General features: G+C 38.9%; 1 protein-coding gene across 6 annotated transcripts in view; it reads right to left on the bottom strand.

Moving 5' to 3' along the window:
- Positions 1-607: 607 nt before the first annotated feature.
- The window catches only part of VEZT (vezatin, adherens junctions transmembrane protein), a 60,408-nt gene continuing 40,244 nt past the window's right edge, over positions 608-20,771 (bottom strand). For 3 of the 6 annotated variants that reach the window (XM_039570572.1, XM_039570574.1, XM_039570575.1), the window contains 3 exons: positions 17,297-17,397; positions 15,928-16,135; positions 608-12,065 (listed from right to left, as the gene is read on the bottom strand). In XM_039570572.1, coding sequence (XP_039426506.1) covers positions 11,479-12,065; positions 15,928-16,135; positions 17,297-17,397 — 896 coding nt within the window. In that variant the 3' untranslated portion in view covers positions 608-11,478. Of the gene's footprint in view, positions 12,066-12,107; positions 12,847-15,927; positions 16,136-17,296; positions 17,398-20,771 lie in introns of those variants that run through there. The other 3 variants (XM_039570576.1, XM_039570577.1, XM_039570573.1) reach the window with 2 other exon arrangements.

Here is a 20,771-nt window from a genome sequence, read left to right as displayed (position 1 = left end):
ATTTTCCCTGGGAGGTTAAAAAAAGCACTATCATTTCTCTATCTGTTCATGGAGTGATTTCTTGGGAGGTAGCATTTTCTTGTTTGTAAATGAGCTGTTTCTTTAATGGAAGTAAGCAAACAGGTCCTAAGCTGCATTCATTTTTTTCCTCTTCATTTATCTGTAAGATGAATTAAGCATGGAGATGGCACAGATAACTGACTGACTTAAGTTGACAGCCACATTTCTAGGAAAAAAATTGCCCTTGGAATCCTCTTCCAAATCTCTCCTCAACATTTGCTTCCCTCAGGAAGCCCACCAATTTCTTAGTGAATGTCAGCAGAAACAAGCATCGATAAGACTTATGGACTTCATCTCTCAGTACATTTTCTGTGTCTTGTCCCATTCCAGGTTTCTTCTTTACTATATTATACAAGTACGGACTATGCTGCAAAATAAAGCTTATACAATAAATCTGATTACATGCTGGGATCAGTGGAACAATACAACAGAAGTCTGAATGACTGGCTTTTTAGGACTGGTTTAGCTCCACCTCAGGCTGACCCACTACACTAGATCAGATTACTCGATATGGTGTGAGTTATTCCAATATGAAGCAGCACAGTAGAAGGATGAGAAGAACAGGTTTTAATGAGAGAAAGAAGAAATACAGCAGTACAACTGATACAAAAAGTACACAATATAACACAAGGGTCTAATAAATCAGCAGAGAACTTGAGAAGCAGGAAGACAGTTTCAGATGGTTGAAGAAAGAGGCTTGCTCAAAAAGATACAATCTTAAGTCTTCATAGATATATATACATTCTTGGCAGTATAGGAAACGTACAGTTCTAACATAGAAAATATTGACTGAAATGGTAGTATCAATTCCTGAAGAATATTTGTATATGGTACATTATGAAATATACACACAGGCAATTTAGAATTCAAAAAGTCTCCAAGTAAAAGAAAACATTACTGATCCCTTTTGGTAGACAGGCATCTCCTAACAGCAGCAATTGAATCTATTCAGTATTCAATATGAAAACAAACACACAAACCTGAAAACAGCAAACAGTAAGCAAGACCTTTTGCACAATGAATTATGAACCAATTTGGCAGCAAGATTCAAAAGCTAAGAAAAAATTCTCCTGCCTCACCAAGTTTCCTCTTGCCTTTCATGATGAAATTATTTCCCTTCTTCCCAGTAACCTTTTAAGCCTGCCTTCCTGGGGATGTGAATTAGGTGAGACTGAGTCATACCTAAGTGAAATGAGTGGTCAACAGCTGTTAACTGTAAAACCTAATCAGGGAATGTTTACAGGAAGAGGTGTGCATCAGCCACAGCTCCTAACAGCAGCAGAACACAGCCTTGGATAAGTTCTGATAAAAATGTCTAAGCATTATGAGGGAGTCACAAAGCTCCAGATAAAAGGAGCCAGTCTGTCCTGTTGCCGCTCTTTTGGCACTTTTGAAGCGTACAAAGGAAGTCTGTCTCTTAGGAGTCACACACAAGTAGAATACATCTCCTGCAGAGCACCTAAGCCCCTTCCTGGATTAAAGATCTACCTGCTACCAGTGTCCTCAACTGACACACTATTCTCTTCCTAAAGCCCCACCTACACAGGCATTTAGGTGATGCTAAAAGGGGTTTTGCTAACAGTTGCCACAGCACACAGGTCTCTGAAGGATGATGGGAAGGTGCAACAGGAAGCATATGACACACAGAAAAACATTCTTTCTTCAGTCATCACTTATTCAGACAAGAGTAACCAGTGCTCATTACTAAAGTGCTTGTACTAAGGAGTCAGCAAAAAATACTGCAGAAACTATTGCCAGGATTGCTTAAAATTAATTTCATCTTCAGGATGAAAGTAGAATTATAAATAAAATTCTGCATAAAAAAATCAAGCAAAGTGCTCATACAGCATTTATGCATCCCGGTACAAGTATTCTCTATTCCATCTAATCATTACTAATTGGAGGATGGATAAGCCACATTCACTCCACCTAGGCAACTGTCAGGGATACAGGATAAAGAGAAAAAAGAATACAGGCAGTAGTGAGGCAGAATTTTATTACACATGCTGAAGGAATAACAGCAACCAAAAAGACCTTAAAAGTGGTTAGCATTACAGTAGATTTACATGATTAAACATGTTAAAAAGACTTTAGGTCCTGATTCATATCCATGGGAAAAAGGATGGAGGTAAACGAAAGGACAAAAAAGAGAAACAGAAGAGTTTGGGAAACTATCATAGGCAGGAAACCCTCTTACAACAAAAGGTCAGCATCCAGGAATGTCTTCCCGCTATTGCCTACGTCCAACCCAGAACCTGAGTTCTTGGAGACCTAACACAGCCAGCCCCCAGGCTTCATACCTGCTTTAAGGACCTGCTTGATCTAAACCTCCTCGAGGCCGATCGAATGAACTGTGTTTAAAGCAGCATCAGCAACTGGCAGGGCGGGTGCAGGAGAGGCTCCTACAGAGCCAAAGCACCCGGGTTTTCAGTGCAGTGGAAGGAAGGAGACTGACTTCACACAGAACTTAAAGAGATACAGAGATTGATTACACACAGCTAGAGATCGCAGCACCGAGTCTTTCTGTGGAAATGAAACGTAGATAAAATAGAGGCTTTTTTAAAAAGCTGCAGAAGAGACTACCAGTCTGGTGAGCATTTCCTGTCTCCACATGGACAAGAAATTGTGGATCCTTCCCAGTGTCTGCAAACTTCAGAATGTATCATGTGATTTCCCTCTGTAGCCCTGCCAGAAGTCTCTTGCTGCAGTTTGTTCTTTTGAACATTTCCTCTTGTATTTCAGCTCTCATTTATTAGCCAATTAAGCAGCAGCTTATCAAGATTGTTTTCTTTCCCTTCCCTGTGGTTCCTTGGCAATCTATGCTGCCTTTAGGTCCTGTTTTGGGAAGTGCTAAGACTTAGAAAGCAGGAGATGTTGGGGAACATGTATTTGTTTACATGTTTAAGACAGGGCAGATGGGCATACAGGCACTCACAGCAGCTCAGGTGCAAAGCCTTGATAAGTGAAAACAAAGTGAAGCAGCTTTTCTAATAAGAGGTGTAAAATCAGGTTTGAAATACCTCCACACAGTCTGCTTGGTAGAACACAATTCTTTTTCCTTTAGATAGCACGAATCAAGTTTTTGTTTACCTTTCAAGTAAGCAACTGGATAGTTTGATATGAGAAAAATACAACCTCTTTGCTAGACAAGCCTTGCAGTGGGATACCTGGCAATACACATTTACATTATGAAGTGGGGGGTGTGTGTGTGTATATATGTATATATATATATTTATAAAGCTCATTCAAACCCCTTAAATCAAGAAATTATTAGTTTCTGCTCCTAAATAAAAATTCAAAATGGTTCAATTCAGGGAGATTTAGTAATACTTGTATTCTGAAAACACATGCTCTTTATCAGTGGGAAAGGTTTTAAGTACAACTGCTAGATCCCAGCACTTCCTGAGCTCAAGACCAGACAGCTGTGGAGACAGAGCACATTGGCATAGCGGATGGAGCGTGTGTGTTCAGCCCCTACTGCTGAAAGCAGCAACCTTGTGTAGGGGAAGGCAGGCTCAGCCATGACTGTGCCACCCTCCTGTGGGAAAGAACAAGTAAGGCTCATGTAATGAGGAACATGTGTTAGAGGGCAGTCTTGCTGACGAGGCATTACCATCTAATAATCATTAACCTGGGAAGAAAATTCCCGGAAGTGAATGTTCTGAAGTCCAGGAAGAAACAGGAGGCTGAAAAGTAGGTCAAAGCTCCCTGGAAGGAATGTCAGGACAGACATTGCACCAGCCCTAAGAACCCTTCTGTTTATGAGTTTATGACTGAGAATGCACAGCAGCACCTTGGTGTGGATTCCCTCTAGCCTATCATTTCATAAAGTTTAGACAAAGGCCTCAGAAATGAAGGAAAAAAGTGGCCAAATTCCTCAGCAGCTGACAACACAATGCTGGAAGAGAGCTGAAGGTTGCTACAAGGGAAAAGAGAGACCACTGGAGAAAAGGACAGACCTAGTAAAAACTGGAGCTTTGAAAGACACCTGCAGAGTCATCGCAGCTAGCTCAGCACTCCTGTGGTCACCCACCTCAGGAGAACCCTTTCCAGAAGTCATCAAACCCAAAGAGCTTCTCCAGCCCAGGCCCCATCTTTTGCAGTTTGGCCACTAATGTTTAAGTTTTTGTTGGGGATAATTTACCTGGTGCATTACAGATAGCCCCATAGGTGAAAAACAAACTATAAAATCCTCACCAATTGGTTTGTGTGGCTTATGAAAAGGAAAGGTGGGAAGGAAAAAGTTCACAAGTGGGATTGCATATGGCAAGGATGCTGCACTAGAGAAAGACAGACAATAAATGCAAAATGCTTGTGAAGCATCCTGTTCCCATTTAGGTTTCACTCAGCACTGTTCCGTGATCACTGCAAGCTTTGCAGACCTCAAGCACACAGGTGCCTGCAGACCACCCATGAACACCCACGCTGGGACATGAAAAACTTGGAGTACAATGTCATACTGAGCAGTGCAGGAACAGCCAACAGGAACTTGTTTAAATTTCACCAGCTGTGCCTTTGGATGAAAGATCTACAGGACAGTTTGTAGATTTCTGGCTTTTATCCTGTAACACAGTTAAAGCCTATTATTATTATTATTATTATTATTGAAACACAGATATCAAGCATTATAAATAGCCTGCATTTATGGTGCTTCTCTTGAGATCAAATGAATGATTCTCTGTCAGTAATGGCTACTGAAGATATTAAGCACTGATGTTTCTCTTCTTGTTTGTTTAGGAGTGGACCTTTCTTTAATAGCACAAAGTAACGGAAAGGATTGCTCACCCTCTCTTTTGGAAATCTGAGATTATTTTCAGTTCTCATCCATGCAGCTGGTGAAGGTCAGGAAGCAATCTTTAAATATTAAGATTTGACCACAAATCAAGCCAACTAATGACACTTATTTTGGCACCTTGTACTAAAATTGCAGTTATTTTTAAAATGCAACTTTAAAATGCTTTTCAGTAAGCCAGAATTACTTATAAGAGCCAATGTACACCAAGAGTGTGGTATAAATTTGAGCTGCTATACATTATTATTTCTCTTCTGACTCTATGCTGCCCATTATGGTGTCCACCTTCTGTTTCAGTTCTCAAGTCAAGTGAGAAAGTCAGTACACAACTCTAGATCTAGACATTCCTGCTACAAATACATGTAAAAAGAATTTGTGTGTTATTTTAAAATCTGAACCTCTTAAAGAGTGGTGGTAAAGGGAGAGAACCATGGGTGCCAGAGGGTCCAGAAGGGTGAAATCAGTAAGTAGAAAAAATCATGCACAATAATTTCAGTTTTACTGGCAGTATCAAAAACAGTTCCTAGAAACTTTTGGGAATAAGACACAAATGGTCTTGGGCAGCCTAGGCCTCAACAACAACAACAACAACAACAACAACAACAACAAAAGGAATCAAAATGAATGAGGAAAATAATTACTGGCATCATCCTCATTATGATTGAGGAAGCCAGCTGCAAGTTAAAGCACTGATGCGCTTTCAGTCCTATCCATATCCTAAATCACTAAGTGGTTACAAAAGCCAGCCTAGACAAAGGACTGGGATTTCATGGCCATGAAGTGATTTAAGCTGCCATAGAACTGCATCCCCTAACGCACAGTCCGTGAGGCCTTTAAGATTTAAAGCTGAGAAGGTACAAGGATCAAAATATGCTGATCACATGAAAGTATTCAAGTTTTGGTGCCATGCAACCCTTTTAAAATAAGCCACTTTTAACAGAGAAACTTTTTCCTTGTCTACTAAATTGCAGTCACTTCTTCAGAATCCTGTGTTCAATTCAGAAAGTGTAACGTGGGCTAACAGTGCGCTCACCACCCTGTTGAGCCCAATTGTGTTCTGATAACCTGCCAATAACCTGAGCCATGGCAGTGTGAGGGGAGGCAGCACACTGAGAACAGTTTCATATCCAGCTGTAGCTCAAGCCAGATTGCTTTATCCATCTACAAAGCAAAATTCATGGGAGGTAGATTTCACCCCTAGCTATGACCCTGTCTTATCACACTTACACTACCACTACCACTTATCTGATTTCTGCACAAATTTCCAAGTCGAATAATCAAATGTATTTTTTAGCATTTAAAATCCAAGGTGGCAAAATACAAACATATACAGGAAGGAATTAAATATAATGAGAAAATGAATAAAGCACACCACCAAGCATTTTAAAAATTAGCCACAGAGGCCTTCAGTTTGGTCTCTGATATCCCTATATCCACTGCCATGTTTCTTGTGTGATAATAAATTTTGCAATACATGCTTATTCATCAGAGACCAAAAAAAGCTCTGAAAAGTCAAGCTGAAATTTTAACAAGTGTTGTTTGGCATCTTTAGTTTGTGTTAGACCAGGTGGCAGCTGTTGGGAGATCATTTTGATTTAACAACTTTTTGTTTTGTTAGCAAAGAAAAACATTGTCCAGCCAAATCCTGCTGACAGTGAATAAATATTTCTCCTACATCAGACCAAATATTTTCATTTGCCATCCTAATAGCTAGGGGTAAAAGATCTGAAAAGATTTTTCTTTCTATATGGACTAAAGTATATTTGAAGGCTTCAGTGTTTTATGGGAGGTGATTATTACTCTGTACTCCATACTGCTGAGGTTAGTCTGGAGTACTGCACCACACTTTGGTCACTGTACTTCAAAAACTGGAGAGATTTCTAAGGAAAGCAAACAAAAGGCAGAAAACATGACCTCTGCAGAAGGACTGAAGAAAGTGGAAAATCAAGAAAGTTTATTGACAAATCTTCTTGTGTGTACAAGACGGTAATGATGATGCAAAGATGACCACATACTGGCATTGGAACCAAGAATAATTGACCAAACATGAGGCTGAGCAATTTTATGGGAAAAGGATTCCATCAGAACCTGTTAAGCCGACAGCCATCACCACTGGGTGAAGAAGTCCCTGAGCCACAAATTGCTGAGGAATAGCCTGGAGAACTATCACTGCACAATACTCTTCCCTCAGCATCTGCTATTAGTCCCTGTCACAGACAAGATCCCAGAGCCCTTTACACTGACCAAGTGCCATTCTCACATTCTGCTTGCTTTTTCAGATTAGACAGTATGAAACCCTGGTAATTCTAAAAAGCAATTAGCCCTGGTAACAAGCCACTTGCAGGACAACAGCTGCCCTTCATGAAACAGTTTAAAGGACAAGGGCAGTTCAGTGTACTTGTCCTCTTGTTCCTGTTAAAAAAAAAAAGGAAAAAAAGAAGAAAGGGATAACCTACAAGATTACAAAATTCAGTGTGGGCAAACAACCCCATACAGTCCACCATATAACTGGTTTTTTATTACCAAACAAATTAATGAGAAAGTTGCAAATTTTACACTTCTGAGAAACATAAAATTTCCAATATTGTAACAAACAGTCACAGAGAGACAGACAGGTGTGCTTGGGATGAAGTCTGAAATCTGAATAAAACTGGCTACTCTACACGTTTCCATATTGCATTTAAAAAACTATGTGCAAGATTCAGTGATGTCCAGCAATCCTCTGCTGGGAGTAAAACTGTCTCATTGCTATGACTGATGGCAGAAGCCCTCACATTTGCAAATCTTGCCTGTAGTTGACAGAGGCACATTTAATTGCATTTGAAAGATGCTCTATTATCTGTAAGTCTCTACATTTGCTTCCATTACACAACTGTTTAATTTCTGTCATAAATACATACACTTAACAACAGGGACAAGTTACCTTCTTATCACAGATCTTTGCCTAGATTTAAGCCTTTACCTAGATCTTTAGCTGTAAAGTGAAGCGATATAAAAGATGTAGTGTTACATTGCAATCCAATCCAAGAAGCAAATACTGTCTTTGGAGTGCTTTCCAGGTAGGACAGAAGGAGAAGAAATTATTTAACCCTATAAAATTACTTGTTTCTTTACTTCACAGAACTGCTAATTGGAAATGGGATAGGGAAAATGCATTTATTGTTATTTCTGCTCTTCACAAAGGATTTTGGCTGCTGATATTCCTCATCACAACCCATAATTTAGTATGGACTTCCTGCTAAATGTTTCCAAAAGTTACAAAGCTCTAAGAAGCAAATGTTCTGTTTTCACAAAAATCCCTATCTCGGGTAACGAGCCAAACAACACAGAACAGCACTCAGACCTTGACATGCTCAATATATTAAGACAACTCATTAGAGCTAATGCACACTTCGGTGTGTTCATAAACATTATTTTAAATGCAGCAATAAATTATGCCAAGAGATCTGTCAGGTTCTTGAAGGAACCTACAGCATGTATATATAGTCATTTCAAATGACATAATTATGAGGAAATTGGGATCATAACAGAGTGTATGACATACATAGATGGAACCTGGTTATCAAATCAAGAGAAGTCAGGCTTTGAGCTGTGTACTCTGTTAGCAATATTTTTTCTTCAAGGAGAATATTAAATAGATCAAAATAAATGACCTGATGGCTGTTTTATACAGAAGTGATGAGAGGCAGAGAAAACAAGTGAGTCCAGGTGTTCATACGTGGCAACTTCTAATACTGCATTAAGTAAGACCATGAAAATCAGTTAAATTGCTTGTAGAAAATCTGTTTGTTCAAAGTAGGATCAGGACTTCCTCCAAAAAGTCATTGTTTGATCATAGCCATGTCTAATGTCAAGCTGTAATATCACACTACACCATCTTTGGCAATAATGTAGACATGGGCAATCCTGAGTCTCAGGCCAGCAACATGGTACATGCTGATACAGCTGTTTGGAGATAGCTGCTGTTACTGCATCGCTGCAGTAAGAATAGTGAAAAGCAAAAAGGCCTAAAAAGGGTGAATTTTTGACCCAGGCGGACTCATGAACTGGTTTATAACATGGCCACAAAAACCCGTGCTAACACAGCTGATGGATGAAAATGAACAACGCATGGTGGATGAGGTTTTTTTAGGCCAGTTTCATTACCAAGACCAGCCGATGATAAAATTAGGTCCCAAGTGAGCCACCACAGAAGATTTTCCAGGATTTTTACTAAGGCCTGCAGCAAAGGAATAAAGTGATAGCAGCTTTTATAAATGTGAGATCTGTCACCAATTTCAGTACCAATGCAACTCAGGCTACTACTTGACTTCATCTAAAACTGAGCACAGTGATAATTCATATCCTAAATGTGATCATCTTTCCAAGTTGGTATCATAGCCATACACGCTGTAAACTATTATTTGGATCCCATAGAAAAAGTTCAGGAGTACCCTTTCTGGGATACACAATATCAGACTGTGAGATGATGGTGGATGAGTTCATGGAAAAATACTAATGGAAGATACATTTAGGCTGTCAGAACATCTATCTAGGAACAAAAAATATCTGGGCACTTTGTGAACTCAAGGATCTCAAGTCAAGAATGAGGAAGACTACTTTTTCAGAAGCATGGCCAATGCTTCAAACACAATCTATCCAAAGCAGCTGTTCTAGACTTGGTAAAAAAAATTGCTTACCACAGAGAAAATGAAAGTGTTTCATCATCTTAGCCTAATCTTTACAGGTTACAGAAGAATATACTCTACCACTAAGAGGAAGCTTATCTTCTGAATACACTATGAAAAGCATCTGATTTTTTTTCTACAACCTCCTCAAGACATCAGCCACTCAGCTTCCAGTCACATACACAAAATAAAGGGCACAGAACACAGTGTTACTGGTCAATGAAAAACGGCAAAACATTCTCTTCCCAAAACCGGTGTGTGAGGGAGAAGACAGGCATCATACAGTGAAAGAACACTGTAAGTCATACTCCCTTCCCTATCAATTGATATTTCCCTCTTTGCCATCTGTGAAAAAGTCCACATATTTCACAGTGTTCATGGAAAATCACTAATAGAGGACAGGGAGGTTGAAAGAAAGCAGTTGTTTTCTGACATACCGTCAAGAGTTCCACCCTAATCTGCTGACCTGCAGTACCTTCCCCACTTCCCATGACAGCATCCTAGGAAAGATATTGCTCTGCACCACCAGCATCTAAAAAACCCTTTACCCTATAGAATCTGCAAAACCCAATAAATACTCTAAGTAACTGATGTAGTGTTTTGTCCTGGAAGTGTATCCAGGTCCAAGTAGAGTATTCCACACAAAGAAGTGGTGCTCTTGCCATTAGAGACATGGGAACTTTACTTCATTTTGTGTCAGAGAGCAAAAGGAAGAGAGTGAAATGAAACCATTATCCAGCTCCTCTGTGAGGTGAGCATCAGTTTCCTGCTCCTTGTAACACCACCACAGAGAAAAAAAGCAACTCGCATAACCTCATACCAAACATCCAGACTTCATCATCAGTTAACTAAGTTACAAGAAACAAAATACACAACTGTAGTTCTCTCATGGATTCTTAATCCTGCAGGTTAAAGTTGTCATCTAAGGAAAAGTGAAAGAGCATTAGAGAAAAGCAAGTACAGTGTTCAAACAAAATACTGTATGTTGTTAAGCTCTCAGATAATTTCCGTTAAGAAAATTACTTCGGGACATAAGCAAAAATGTACAATCGATCATTGTATCAAATCAAACGATTACATTAAGGTTCAATTTACAAAAGGTTAACAAATAATTAATAGCTGGCTTAATAAATAGGTGTTTACTTCTCATCTCTGTCAATCCAACAGACAGCTTCTAGCTGTCTATAGTACTTTCTACTGGTGTGCTTATAACCTTCCCTAAAATTTACTTACAACACATTTCTCTAACATGAATTACAACTTAAAGAAATCATTTATTAACCCTTCATAAAATTCTAAATAAACCTTAATATGAAGCATGACTAACTTTATACTATCTCAGTCCCATACCCCAGGACACATCAAATACTAGCTCTTTCAAGTTTTTATTTAAAATCCTACGTTTTAGCTGGGTGCCACATCACTAGTTCCAGAATCACAAATGCCTATCGTGGCTTAGCCAACACGCTGCAGACACAAGAAGTGAAATGAAAGTGGTGAGGGAAGATCACAGGGAACAGTTCAGGTTCTTCCAAAAGAAATGTTCTGGCTTTTTTGTTGGAACGAACATTGATACCGTGACAAAAAAATCAAAGAGCAAAAAAATGGAGTCTGTTGTAAATCAAAACATTGTTTTTCCTTCTTTTTAGAAACAAAAAACCACAATATGTTAAAATATAAATAAATAAAACAGAAAACACAAAGGTAAATTCCAACCCCCATCACTAGGATCTTAAAAGGGGAACAGCCATCTATTTCTTGGATGTAGCCTAAACTTCTCTTACCTGCAAATTTTCAATATATTTAGAAGTCCTATTTAGTGTATCAGTCTTAGGGAACATGATGTATTATATTTAGGTCTCCTTTTTTTCCATCCAGTATTTTCAACTTCAACCCCCCCACCTTAGTTTTTTTCCCATCAAATTGCCTGCTGTTGGTTTAATAAAGTTCAGCTCAGGCTTATACTTTTGCTTCACTTTCAGAGCCTCTCTCTTCATTCTCACAGTTCTCCACAAGGTCTTCATTCTCCTGTGTCTTTTCTTCCTCCTCCTCCTCCTCCTCCTCTTCCCCATCATCTCCAAAAGTCTCTTCCTGCATTGTAGTAAAAGTGAAAGACCTGGCAGCAACTTGTGCAGCCAGACCAGATGTGAAGTTAAAATCTGTTGATATGTGGAGCTGGGCCAGCCTATCCTTGATTTTTGAATGTAATGCATCCTTAGAGGGAGGCTGTGAAGCCTCTACTCCATCCACACTGCTTGGCTTGAGTTCTTCAGCTTCCCCTTCACACTGATAATACATTCTTTTTTCAGCCCCCATAGAAACATCTTCATCTGCTGTACTGTCTTTGTTTTTCTCCATCTCAGGATCTTCATACAAATATTCTGTCCTGCTTTTATCAGCAGCATTCACTTCTGGATTAGAGTCTTTTTCTTCAGATTTATCACAACTTTGGATGCAGTCCTGCTTTTCTGTATCTGAATTCATATGTGATTCCACATTATTTAGTAGCTTCAGTGGTTCTACAGGAGACAAGGGTTTCACTGCAGCTTAAAAAGGGGGAAAAAATTAAATGATAACTAAAAGCAAGCTGCTATATATAAGTAATTTATTTGCCTGAAAAGATGCAAGATTATAAGGGTCAAAATTACTTTAAAAAATCCCAAAACAACAGAAACACAACCCACTCCAGAACTTAAAATAAAAGTGTTTTCTAATCACAAAGCTGAGTGAAATGTGACAACTACTTGTAACTATTCCTTAAAATCTGTGATGTGAAGAGACAGCACAAAATTGATGGTTTAAAGCCACCATCAAACACAGAAGATGTATTCAGTGTTAAAGCAAAACCCAAGTAAAACTACTGTACTGCATACAGATTTAACTGTCTTCTTGTGAATAAGTTTACCTAGTCCATTAAAGACAGCTGGTACATGAGAAAGTCCTTATAGGCAATATCTGATCTCATACACCACAACATACAGATACAACATGTATTCACACAGTCAGGTCAGGTGTCCTCACAAATAAAGTGTGGTTTAATTTAGCCTCTCTTGAAGTTAGTAGCAGCAGCGAGTCCCATTGCCAGCAACGGGATGCTTGCCAGCAAGTCTCTCCTCCCAGTGTTAAGGGTTAGTGTAACTCGGTACAATCACTCCTTGAAGAACAGACGTCTTTCGTTTTAAGAAAACGATATAATGTCCACTTCCAAGTAACAGATTCCCTAAACTGCAGCAGCTCCATTATAGCAGCAGCACGAACATAAATGAGAGCGGCAACAGCAGATTCCCAAGTTGCATTTCCCTTTCTAATTCCATTCTGACTTTACCCCTGTAAGCAGAGATGAAAATAACTCTGGGAAATACACAAACTTTTAACGGGAAACAAAATTTACGGTATTAGGATTTTTCAACCGCATCCTATTTCAGAAATATTCATTTTAGCTAGCTGAATGCAGGCACATCATTATGGTTGTCACATTGATAGTTATGTTATTAGCACACTGAAAGACTGTGGAGCTGAATGTGTATTGTACTGTTTGCTTTAAAGGCTTACATACCAAAGGAGCACTGCACCAGACTCGTCTCAGTTGTTTGTGGGGTAGTTCTTTACCTGTCCCGTAAAAAATATGCTGCTACTTATTTCTGCCCATTTCTTTGAAGAGACAGGAATATGCACAGTAATCTTATTTGGGAGCAAACTTCTTGCCTCCTTCCTCCAAAGAATACTTTGAAAGGCAAAAATCCTCCAAAAATAGATACTTGAGATTGGTAGCTGGCCAATTTGTGGAGTTGACAAGTTAATAAACAGGGTGAAATTCATCAGTTTTGAGAGCATGGCTTTCCAAGTCTGATAAATAGCTATATATCAACTGCTTATGGACAAGGTGGGAGAAGGGGAAACAGCTGGATACAACACAACCACTGACAGAAAGAACTTTTTTGCAGGGGAGAGGTTAGGGAAAGGCTAGAAGTGATTTTGCACCAGAAGAAAGTTGTTTTACACTGTCTGACAAATGGAAACAAAGCCACTAACAACTTAGCAGACCTTTTCAAAAGCACTTCCATTTAGTGGCCCAATAGGAGGCCAAAGGACCAGGAACATAAGCTTACCTGCACTCCCATGAACTACCTACTACCCAGACTGTAAGAACTATTAACACGGTACTGGGCCTTGAAAACTTGCTTAAGTCTAGTGCTCTGCTAAGATGGTATTTTTTTCTTCCAGAATCCAACCTATCATCACCAATTGACTTCATGCTGTGTTCTTGAGACATATCAACTTGTTTGGAGCTGACCTCTTATGTGGAAACCCTCACCAGCCCCTGCTTAAACAAACCAAAAATGCTGATGTCCTCATTAGGACAAGTCGTAATGGCTAGCTGGGTGCCTTGACTAACAGATTAAAGTCTTTGAATATTTCAGGATCTTTTTCCACAATAATCGCAAGTAAGGAAAATACAGGACTTCTGGAATTTGATTGTCCTGTAAAAGCAAGCTTCAAGAGGACTATGGAAAAGTGGTATCATGGCCATCCATTGGCTTGGGCCAATGGAGACAAGAATATGAAGCTTTCTGGGTTTAAACCTTCGAGATAAGGCAAGTCAGAAATGTGCAAAGATCATAAAAATGTCTCTTTAAGGACTCACTTGTGTATGGATAAATTAAACCATATTATGCCAGGGTCCATTACATCATATTTACTGACTTGTGTTTCTTTTGAAGAAATATTGAAGGATTTCCTTAAAAAAGAGTAGAAGATGTTATATCTAGTGTCCGTATCAGTCTGTCAGATTAGACACACACAATCTGAGCCAAAAGGAGACAATATTAATTACTTTCATGAACTGCCCTCATGTTTAGTCCCATGCAGCTGGAGAAAATCATACTTTGTTCCCTCCTCACCATCTTATTTCTAATCCTAAACCAATGTAATAACTATACATGGAAAGGAAAAGGAACCAACATGAGCCACAAAGGCTTTCTGGTGAACAGTTACTACAAACTACAGGAGTCAGCTGACTCTTTCCAGCTATGGCCACAGATGGCCTGAGGATATGCTGATCTGGCCAAGGATCAGCTGCTAACTTAAGGAAATATCCTAGGCAAATTCTCCTGACAAGAACTCTTCCTGCAGGAGTCACCAAGTCAGTCAAGGCTTGAACTGGAGGTAGGATCCTTTCTTCCTCCAACAGTTAGGAAGACTTTAAGAGATTTATGTGAAGAGTTGTGTGATGTTGTATCTAACACCAGAGGGATAATACAGAAATCCTACTCCAGAGCAGACCCTGGTGCAATCTGATGTCTCAGGGGCTTTTAACTCAACAAGAAGAAAAACAGTACCAATGGTCAAGCGATCTCCTTTACCACAGTTGTAGCTTAATGGAGTTAAAGAACAAAGTTATAAAGAACAGATATTTTTAATGGTTTTATGTCAAAAGAGACAGTCTCATAAATAGGTATGGTCTGTTACTTTGTGTTCCCAGTAAATTACTGAAATTGCAATCCATGGTCTTTTTTCTGGTGGACACTGGCAGAGGCAGAATCCTTGGATATGGTGCCAGCCTTGAGGGTTGTTTTTCATAAAATAGAACACAGAACTTTTTAGGAGCTTTTCCTAACCTGTCTTTAAGAGGAAGAAATAAAAATTAAAAAATTTTAAAAACTACTGCCAATTTAAAAGACAGCAAATCAAATAGCTCAAGCAGTGGGAGGAATCAAGTTGTATCCAGTCTTATTGCTGTAACAGACAAACTGTCTTGTTGAGGCAAGAGAAATTTTCATATTCCTCTTTTCAAGTGCAAGTGGATGGAGGTACCCAGCAGCCCTCAGAGTTAGTAAAGGCTAGTTTGAAAGAACTTTTCTTCTTAGATGGTTTTGGAGGGAGGGGGTTGTGAAGATGTTCTGCATTCACTCTCCCATGGAAACAAAAGCCAGTTTTATTCTTTTATGAGCCTCTAATATTTCAAAGTCTAGCTCTTCACTTTAACCTGTATACTTCTGTATGTCTGGGATAATTTCTGGTGGTTTCTTTAAATTCTGAAAAGTAATTTATTTATGCACGCTGGTAAAAATTCATATTTACTGGAAAGCCATGAAAGAAAGTCAGTTCAATCTGCATGGTTTATAGCCTGACAACTCTTTTTATGCTGTCTTAATATTCTTGTGTGTTTAGTATTTTAGCTCAAGTGTTTTGCTTAAAGCCAAATTCCCATTTATCCAAGTTCTTTTCAATATATAGTAAAATGATTGCTAAAATATAGAGATGGAATGACAAACTAAGACCATACAGCTCTATCAAAGACACTACTACAGCTAAGCACTGTCTGAATTCTAACATAATCCGAAATTCATGACAAACAGACACCTATATTTTCTAAGGAAGGAATTAATTTTCTAAAGAAATGCTTACCATGTTCACTGAATAGTAGCTGTTTCCACTTCTGTCTTTCAATTTCTGAAGCTTTAAATCCCAGTACAGATTTCAATTCTTGTAACACCCTCTTAGATTCCTGTCTCTCTCGCTCTTGTCTCTCTATTTCTTCTTGGGAAAAGCAGTAAAAATCTTCCCTTTTATATTCATTATCTGTATCTGAATAATCAACATATGCTTCCAGTTCCTAAAGAAAGAAAGAAAGAAAGAAGGAAACTCTTGATCATCCTTGTCAGGGTGAACTCAATCCTACAGTCTGATTCATGATCAAGTGGTGTCAACACAAGCCAACCACAGTAATAGGATGAAGACCTGTTTGAGCAGAGCCAATGGATCTGACACTGCTCTGGGTGATAATCTGTATGATTTTGGAGCAAGCCCACTCATTGAAGGTTAATGAGATTTACCTTCATACACAAGTAGGATCAAGGGATATACCTTGAAAATGGGAGTCCATTTCTCCATAATTACAGGTGGAAATAAGCAATGCTGATGTGGGTTTATTTTTTTAAAATTTACACTGTAACCAATTCTTGGTAGTCAGGCATCTTGCTAACCTAACGTATGTAAATCCTTGTTAAGAGGATATAGAGAATAGCAAACTTTTCCTCCAATTTTAAATATATTGGATCACAAGCATAAAAAAACTAAAGCAGCATTTATGTTACAACAAATAACCGGTAAAGCAATTAGTCCCATCTTTTTGATATGGAAAAACATCTAGAGGGAATATATGTGGGGGAGAAGCAAGGGAGGGACAGAGCAGAACACAGGTGTTCAGTGTGCTTTCAGAATGCATCTGCTCTCAGTTCTGGGATGGAGGAGGCCTGCCTCTCTTCAAGACAGCCCAACCATCACCCAGGAGTTCCTCAAACAATACAAAATTGTTTACTGTTACAGTAAAAAGGTATCCAAAAATGCAGAGACTAAGCAAACTGAAGGCAGGATGGTTTGTGCTCGAGCTTGTCATTTTGCAGCTGTGTCAGTTTATCCAGCAATATGCAAATAGGACTCTATTTCATATACTGCCTTTTAGCAATTCTCAGTTTTTTATTTATTACTCTGACTTGTGCTGCTGCTCTCCTTTAGTCACTCACTTTCTAATGATATTTACAAGAAATGAATACTAGTGCTCTTTTTTCCAGGATGGGGAATACCTCCCCATGGAACAGCAAAAGGAATATACACAATTTTTTTCTACAAGTCCAATTTTGAAGTGGCACTGACCACTTACTTGTCTGTCTCGGCAAGACAACAAGGTCACTGCACAAGCAACTGAAAAAAAGAATGGATACAGCAAATGATCCCCAGTTACTATTTTAAATTATCCTTTTCTTTTTTTTTTTACCTGCTCTTCAGGGATTGGATCTTTGTTTTCTATGTATATGGCAGGCTGTGTTAAAGGTACTGTAGTATGCTGCAGGTTGTCACAGGAAACTTCAATTTTGCCTTTAGGGGAAAGAAGAAAAGGGATTTAAAAAAAATTAATTTGAGAATTGGAAGATGTTTCTGACTCCCTCAGGCAGGGTCCAGGTATTTTCATAAGAAGGATTTGCATACATAAAAAAACAGCGAGAAGGCTGGTTAGGTTACACTGCAACACTGTTAGAGAGCACTTAAGTAACTTGGCTGTTTCGACAGAAGCTGGGTCCAATGGAACTTGTGCCGAAACACTTCCACTAACGGTGGAACTAACAGTGAAACCTCAGAAATTTTATAGGCTTTGAAAACCTGCAGATTGCAAGCAAAATCAGTAAAACCAGAGAAGAGACTTTCTTCGCAAGTTTAAAAAAAAAATTATAGCTAAAACATCTTCAAATAACTGAAAAATACTGGAAGAAATAATTAAGGAAAGTTTACAGGAAGATATTTGTGAGGTAGCAGGGAGACAAGTAACAGCCAGTGTGGATTTGTTGAAAATAGAAGATGTTAATTTTTCAATGCAGTAACAGGTCTTATGTTTAGAAAGAACCAAAAATGTTCTGCATTTTGTTTTCAGTAGGACTTTTGACATGGTATCCTGACATTCTCATAAGCAAAATGCATAGGCCAGGAAAAGTTGCTATTAGGTGCACAGAACAGCCTCTTGGATCACCACAGCATGGTTACCATTTTCAGACTAGAATACATTGAGTGAGGATTTGTCTCAGGTCCAATACTCTCTATTATTTCCAATGGGGGAAATAAAAGTGTTACATCTCATTAAATCTGCTGATATGGGGATAATCTCCAAGAATACTGAAGGGCACCATTAGAATAAAAAATAACACTGGAAAATCAGAGAGACAAGCCAGGCTGAAGTGGATTTCAGATCCAGCAGTTTGGTGACAGTGGCTGCAAATTTTTGTGCTTTGGAATAGCCAAGTGCACAAATACATCACAACTGACTGGGAAGCACCACTGAGAAAGAGGTGAGGAGCCTCACCATCAACTCTATTCTGCTGCAAGAAAAAGCTACACTACAAAGCAGGACATACAAGCAACAGCACTGACTGTTAGGCACATGAAATAGCATTTCTGCTCTGGCACTGATCAGGCTGTGGATGGAACACAGTGCCCAGTCTGGGGCCCCTTCATTCAATAATACAGTGGGCCAACTACAGGGAGTATAGAGGAAAACACTGAAAATGATCAGAGGACTAAATAAAGTATAGTCATCAGGGAAGAGCTGAGAGTAATGTAGAGAAGACAGAAAGAAACATAATAATTGTCTTCAAGAATGTAAGAGCCATCAAGAGGAAATGGATTTCCATTGTGGGTGGATCAGAAGCAGTGCTTTTAAATTGCAGCAAGAGGTACTTCTAATTCAGCAATAACATTCTACTGGTAATGGAGTTAAGTGCTGGAATAGATGCCTGGAAATACTGGAAAATGTCTCTAAAGAGAGTTTTTTAGGAACAGGTAAACAACATTTACTCAAAAATACTAATTTACCCCTGAGAAGGGAAATGGGTTAAATGACCTGGCCAAGCCCCACCTAACCCTATTTTCCATTTCTAATCTATACACTGAACACTTAGGGATGGTGAGATTGCAGCAGAGTACCACGGCCTTGCTCTTATAAAGATCTAAAAAAAGATATGTACATTTGCAAAGATAGAGACAGTTTAAAAGGAAAAAGGATGGAATCTAAACAGTTTGATGGTCATTGTTTCAAAGATCATTAATACAATGCTGTAACTAACCATACAGGACATTCCCTTGTGTAATATTAGCAGTAGATTACTGCATGCTTAAATTGTTGAGGGTCTAAGTGATATATTAGTTTTATCAGTGATGAAAAAATGTGAAAGAATAAAGAGAAGAAGCTGAAAGTTCTAGGAAATGAGCAAAGATGTACATGTAGATGAATGATAGATAGGTCCATCATTGCCCGAGGAATTTAAATAGAGGTGAATTCCCTTCAATGAGCTAAAGCCCCACTTGCTCTGAGGCTCTGCTGTGTACCTGACAGGATCAGTGAGTACAGGCACTGATTCTAGAAATACACCAACTCCTGTAAAGGAAGAAGCCAAATTGCATTCCCTGAAGGAACCATATGCTAAAATATATGATACATGCTGGTGTCACCATCAACAACAGCCTGACAGGAGGGTGTGAATGTTCAATCTGTTACCCTGAAAGGCTTTGCTTTGGCTGTTTAAGGTACCTGTAACAAGCCAGCTCTGACACATCATGATTCAGGGCAAGAAGCATGTAGTGCTTGCTGAAGGAGACTCACCTCTTTATAGAGATGCTCTACTGGCTGAACTAGTTAGTTGAACTAAAGATGTACTGGAGCAAAAGTGCTTGGCATCCACTTAAGACACAATGTTCTAAGCCCATGGGGTTCTTGAAACAGGTCTTGTCAAAAGACTGATTTAGTTTTGGATAATAATGCATAAACATAAAAGATGTGCTCAGCTGCTATATTATTTCAACAGGAAGGTATCTTCTCCCAAAGATCTTTCAGAAAGTTTTGAAAAAAAGAGACAATTTATTGAAGTAATTTACATAACATGACTGACAGACCAGCTGTTAAAATCTGTAGAAAGACAGCAAAAGAATTGAACTTGATTTCATGTACAGCTTGAAAAGGTCAGCTCACAGAAGCTGGATGGCTTAGAAATATATCAAGAAAGTCAAATGTTGTCAGATAAAAATAGTTTTCAATGACCATCATAATTTAAAGCAGCTCCTGTGGAGTAGTTCAGTAAACTTGTTGCAAAATAGAGGTTCAATCCCAGCACATTTCCAGGAAAACCAGTGGGCAAAAGTGAAGCATTATTTTATTTTTTATTTCCCACGCAATCCCTTCCTTCTAGATCACACACAAGGTTATTTTTGTACTGAACTTTAAAAGGAAGCAAGTTATAATAAAAATGCCTGCTGTGAAATTTATACACAAAGTAAAAATAAAACTAAAATAACTAAAAATACTTGGTGTGTAGTCTAGAAAGAACTTTTAAGGAAAGGGGAAAAAAGATCAGTGGAACTGCAGGTTGTGGAGGGCATCAACAAAACACAACAGGTCAGCACATGCAGATGTATCAGGCTACATCTAACATCTTCACAGGCTGTTTTACGCAGCACTGGGGGGGAAGCTGTAAGACTGCACTATCAGGCTAAGTACAGAAGTTTGTTTATACCATGTCTGGACCTGCACAGAGCCTGCAAGAAGCCTCCCAGTGCTCCCAGTTCTGACATAAGCATGAACGAGGTCGGCCTGCCTGCCTCTAGGCCCACGGCAATATTTATCCATCTACTGGATATTCCACCCATACATCATTAAGAGCATAGTGCACTTCAGATTTGGATTTCTGTAGGTAACTTGCTGATACCCC

The sequence above is a fragment of the Corvus cornix genome, chromosome 1A, assembly GCF_000738735.6.
Source record: "Corvus cornix cornix isolate S_Up_H32 chromosome 1A, ASM73873v5, whole genome shotgun sequence".
In the NCBI taxonomy this organism is placed as follows: domain Eukaryota; kingdom Metazoa; phylum Chordata; class Aves; order Passeriformes; family Corvidae; genus Corvus; species Corvus cornix.
This window is presented reverse-complemented; position numbering and strand designations above follow the sequence as displayed.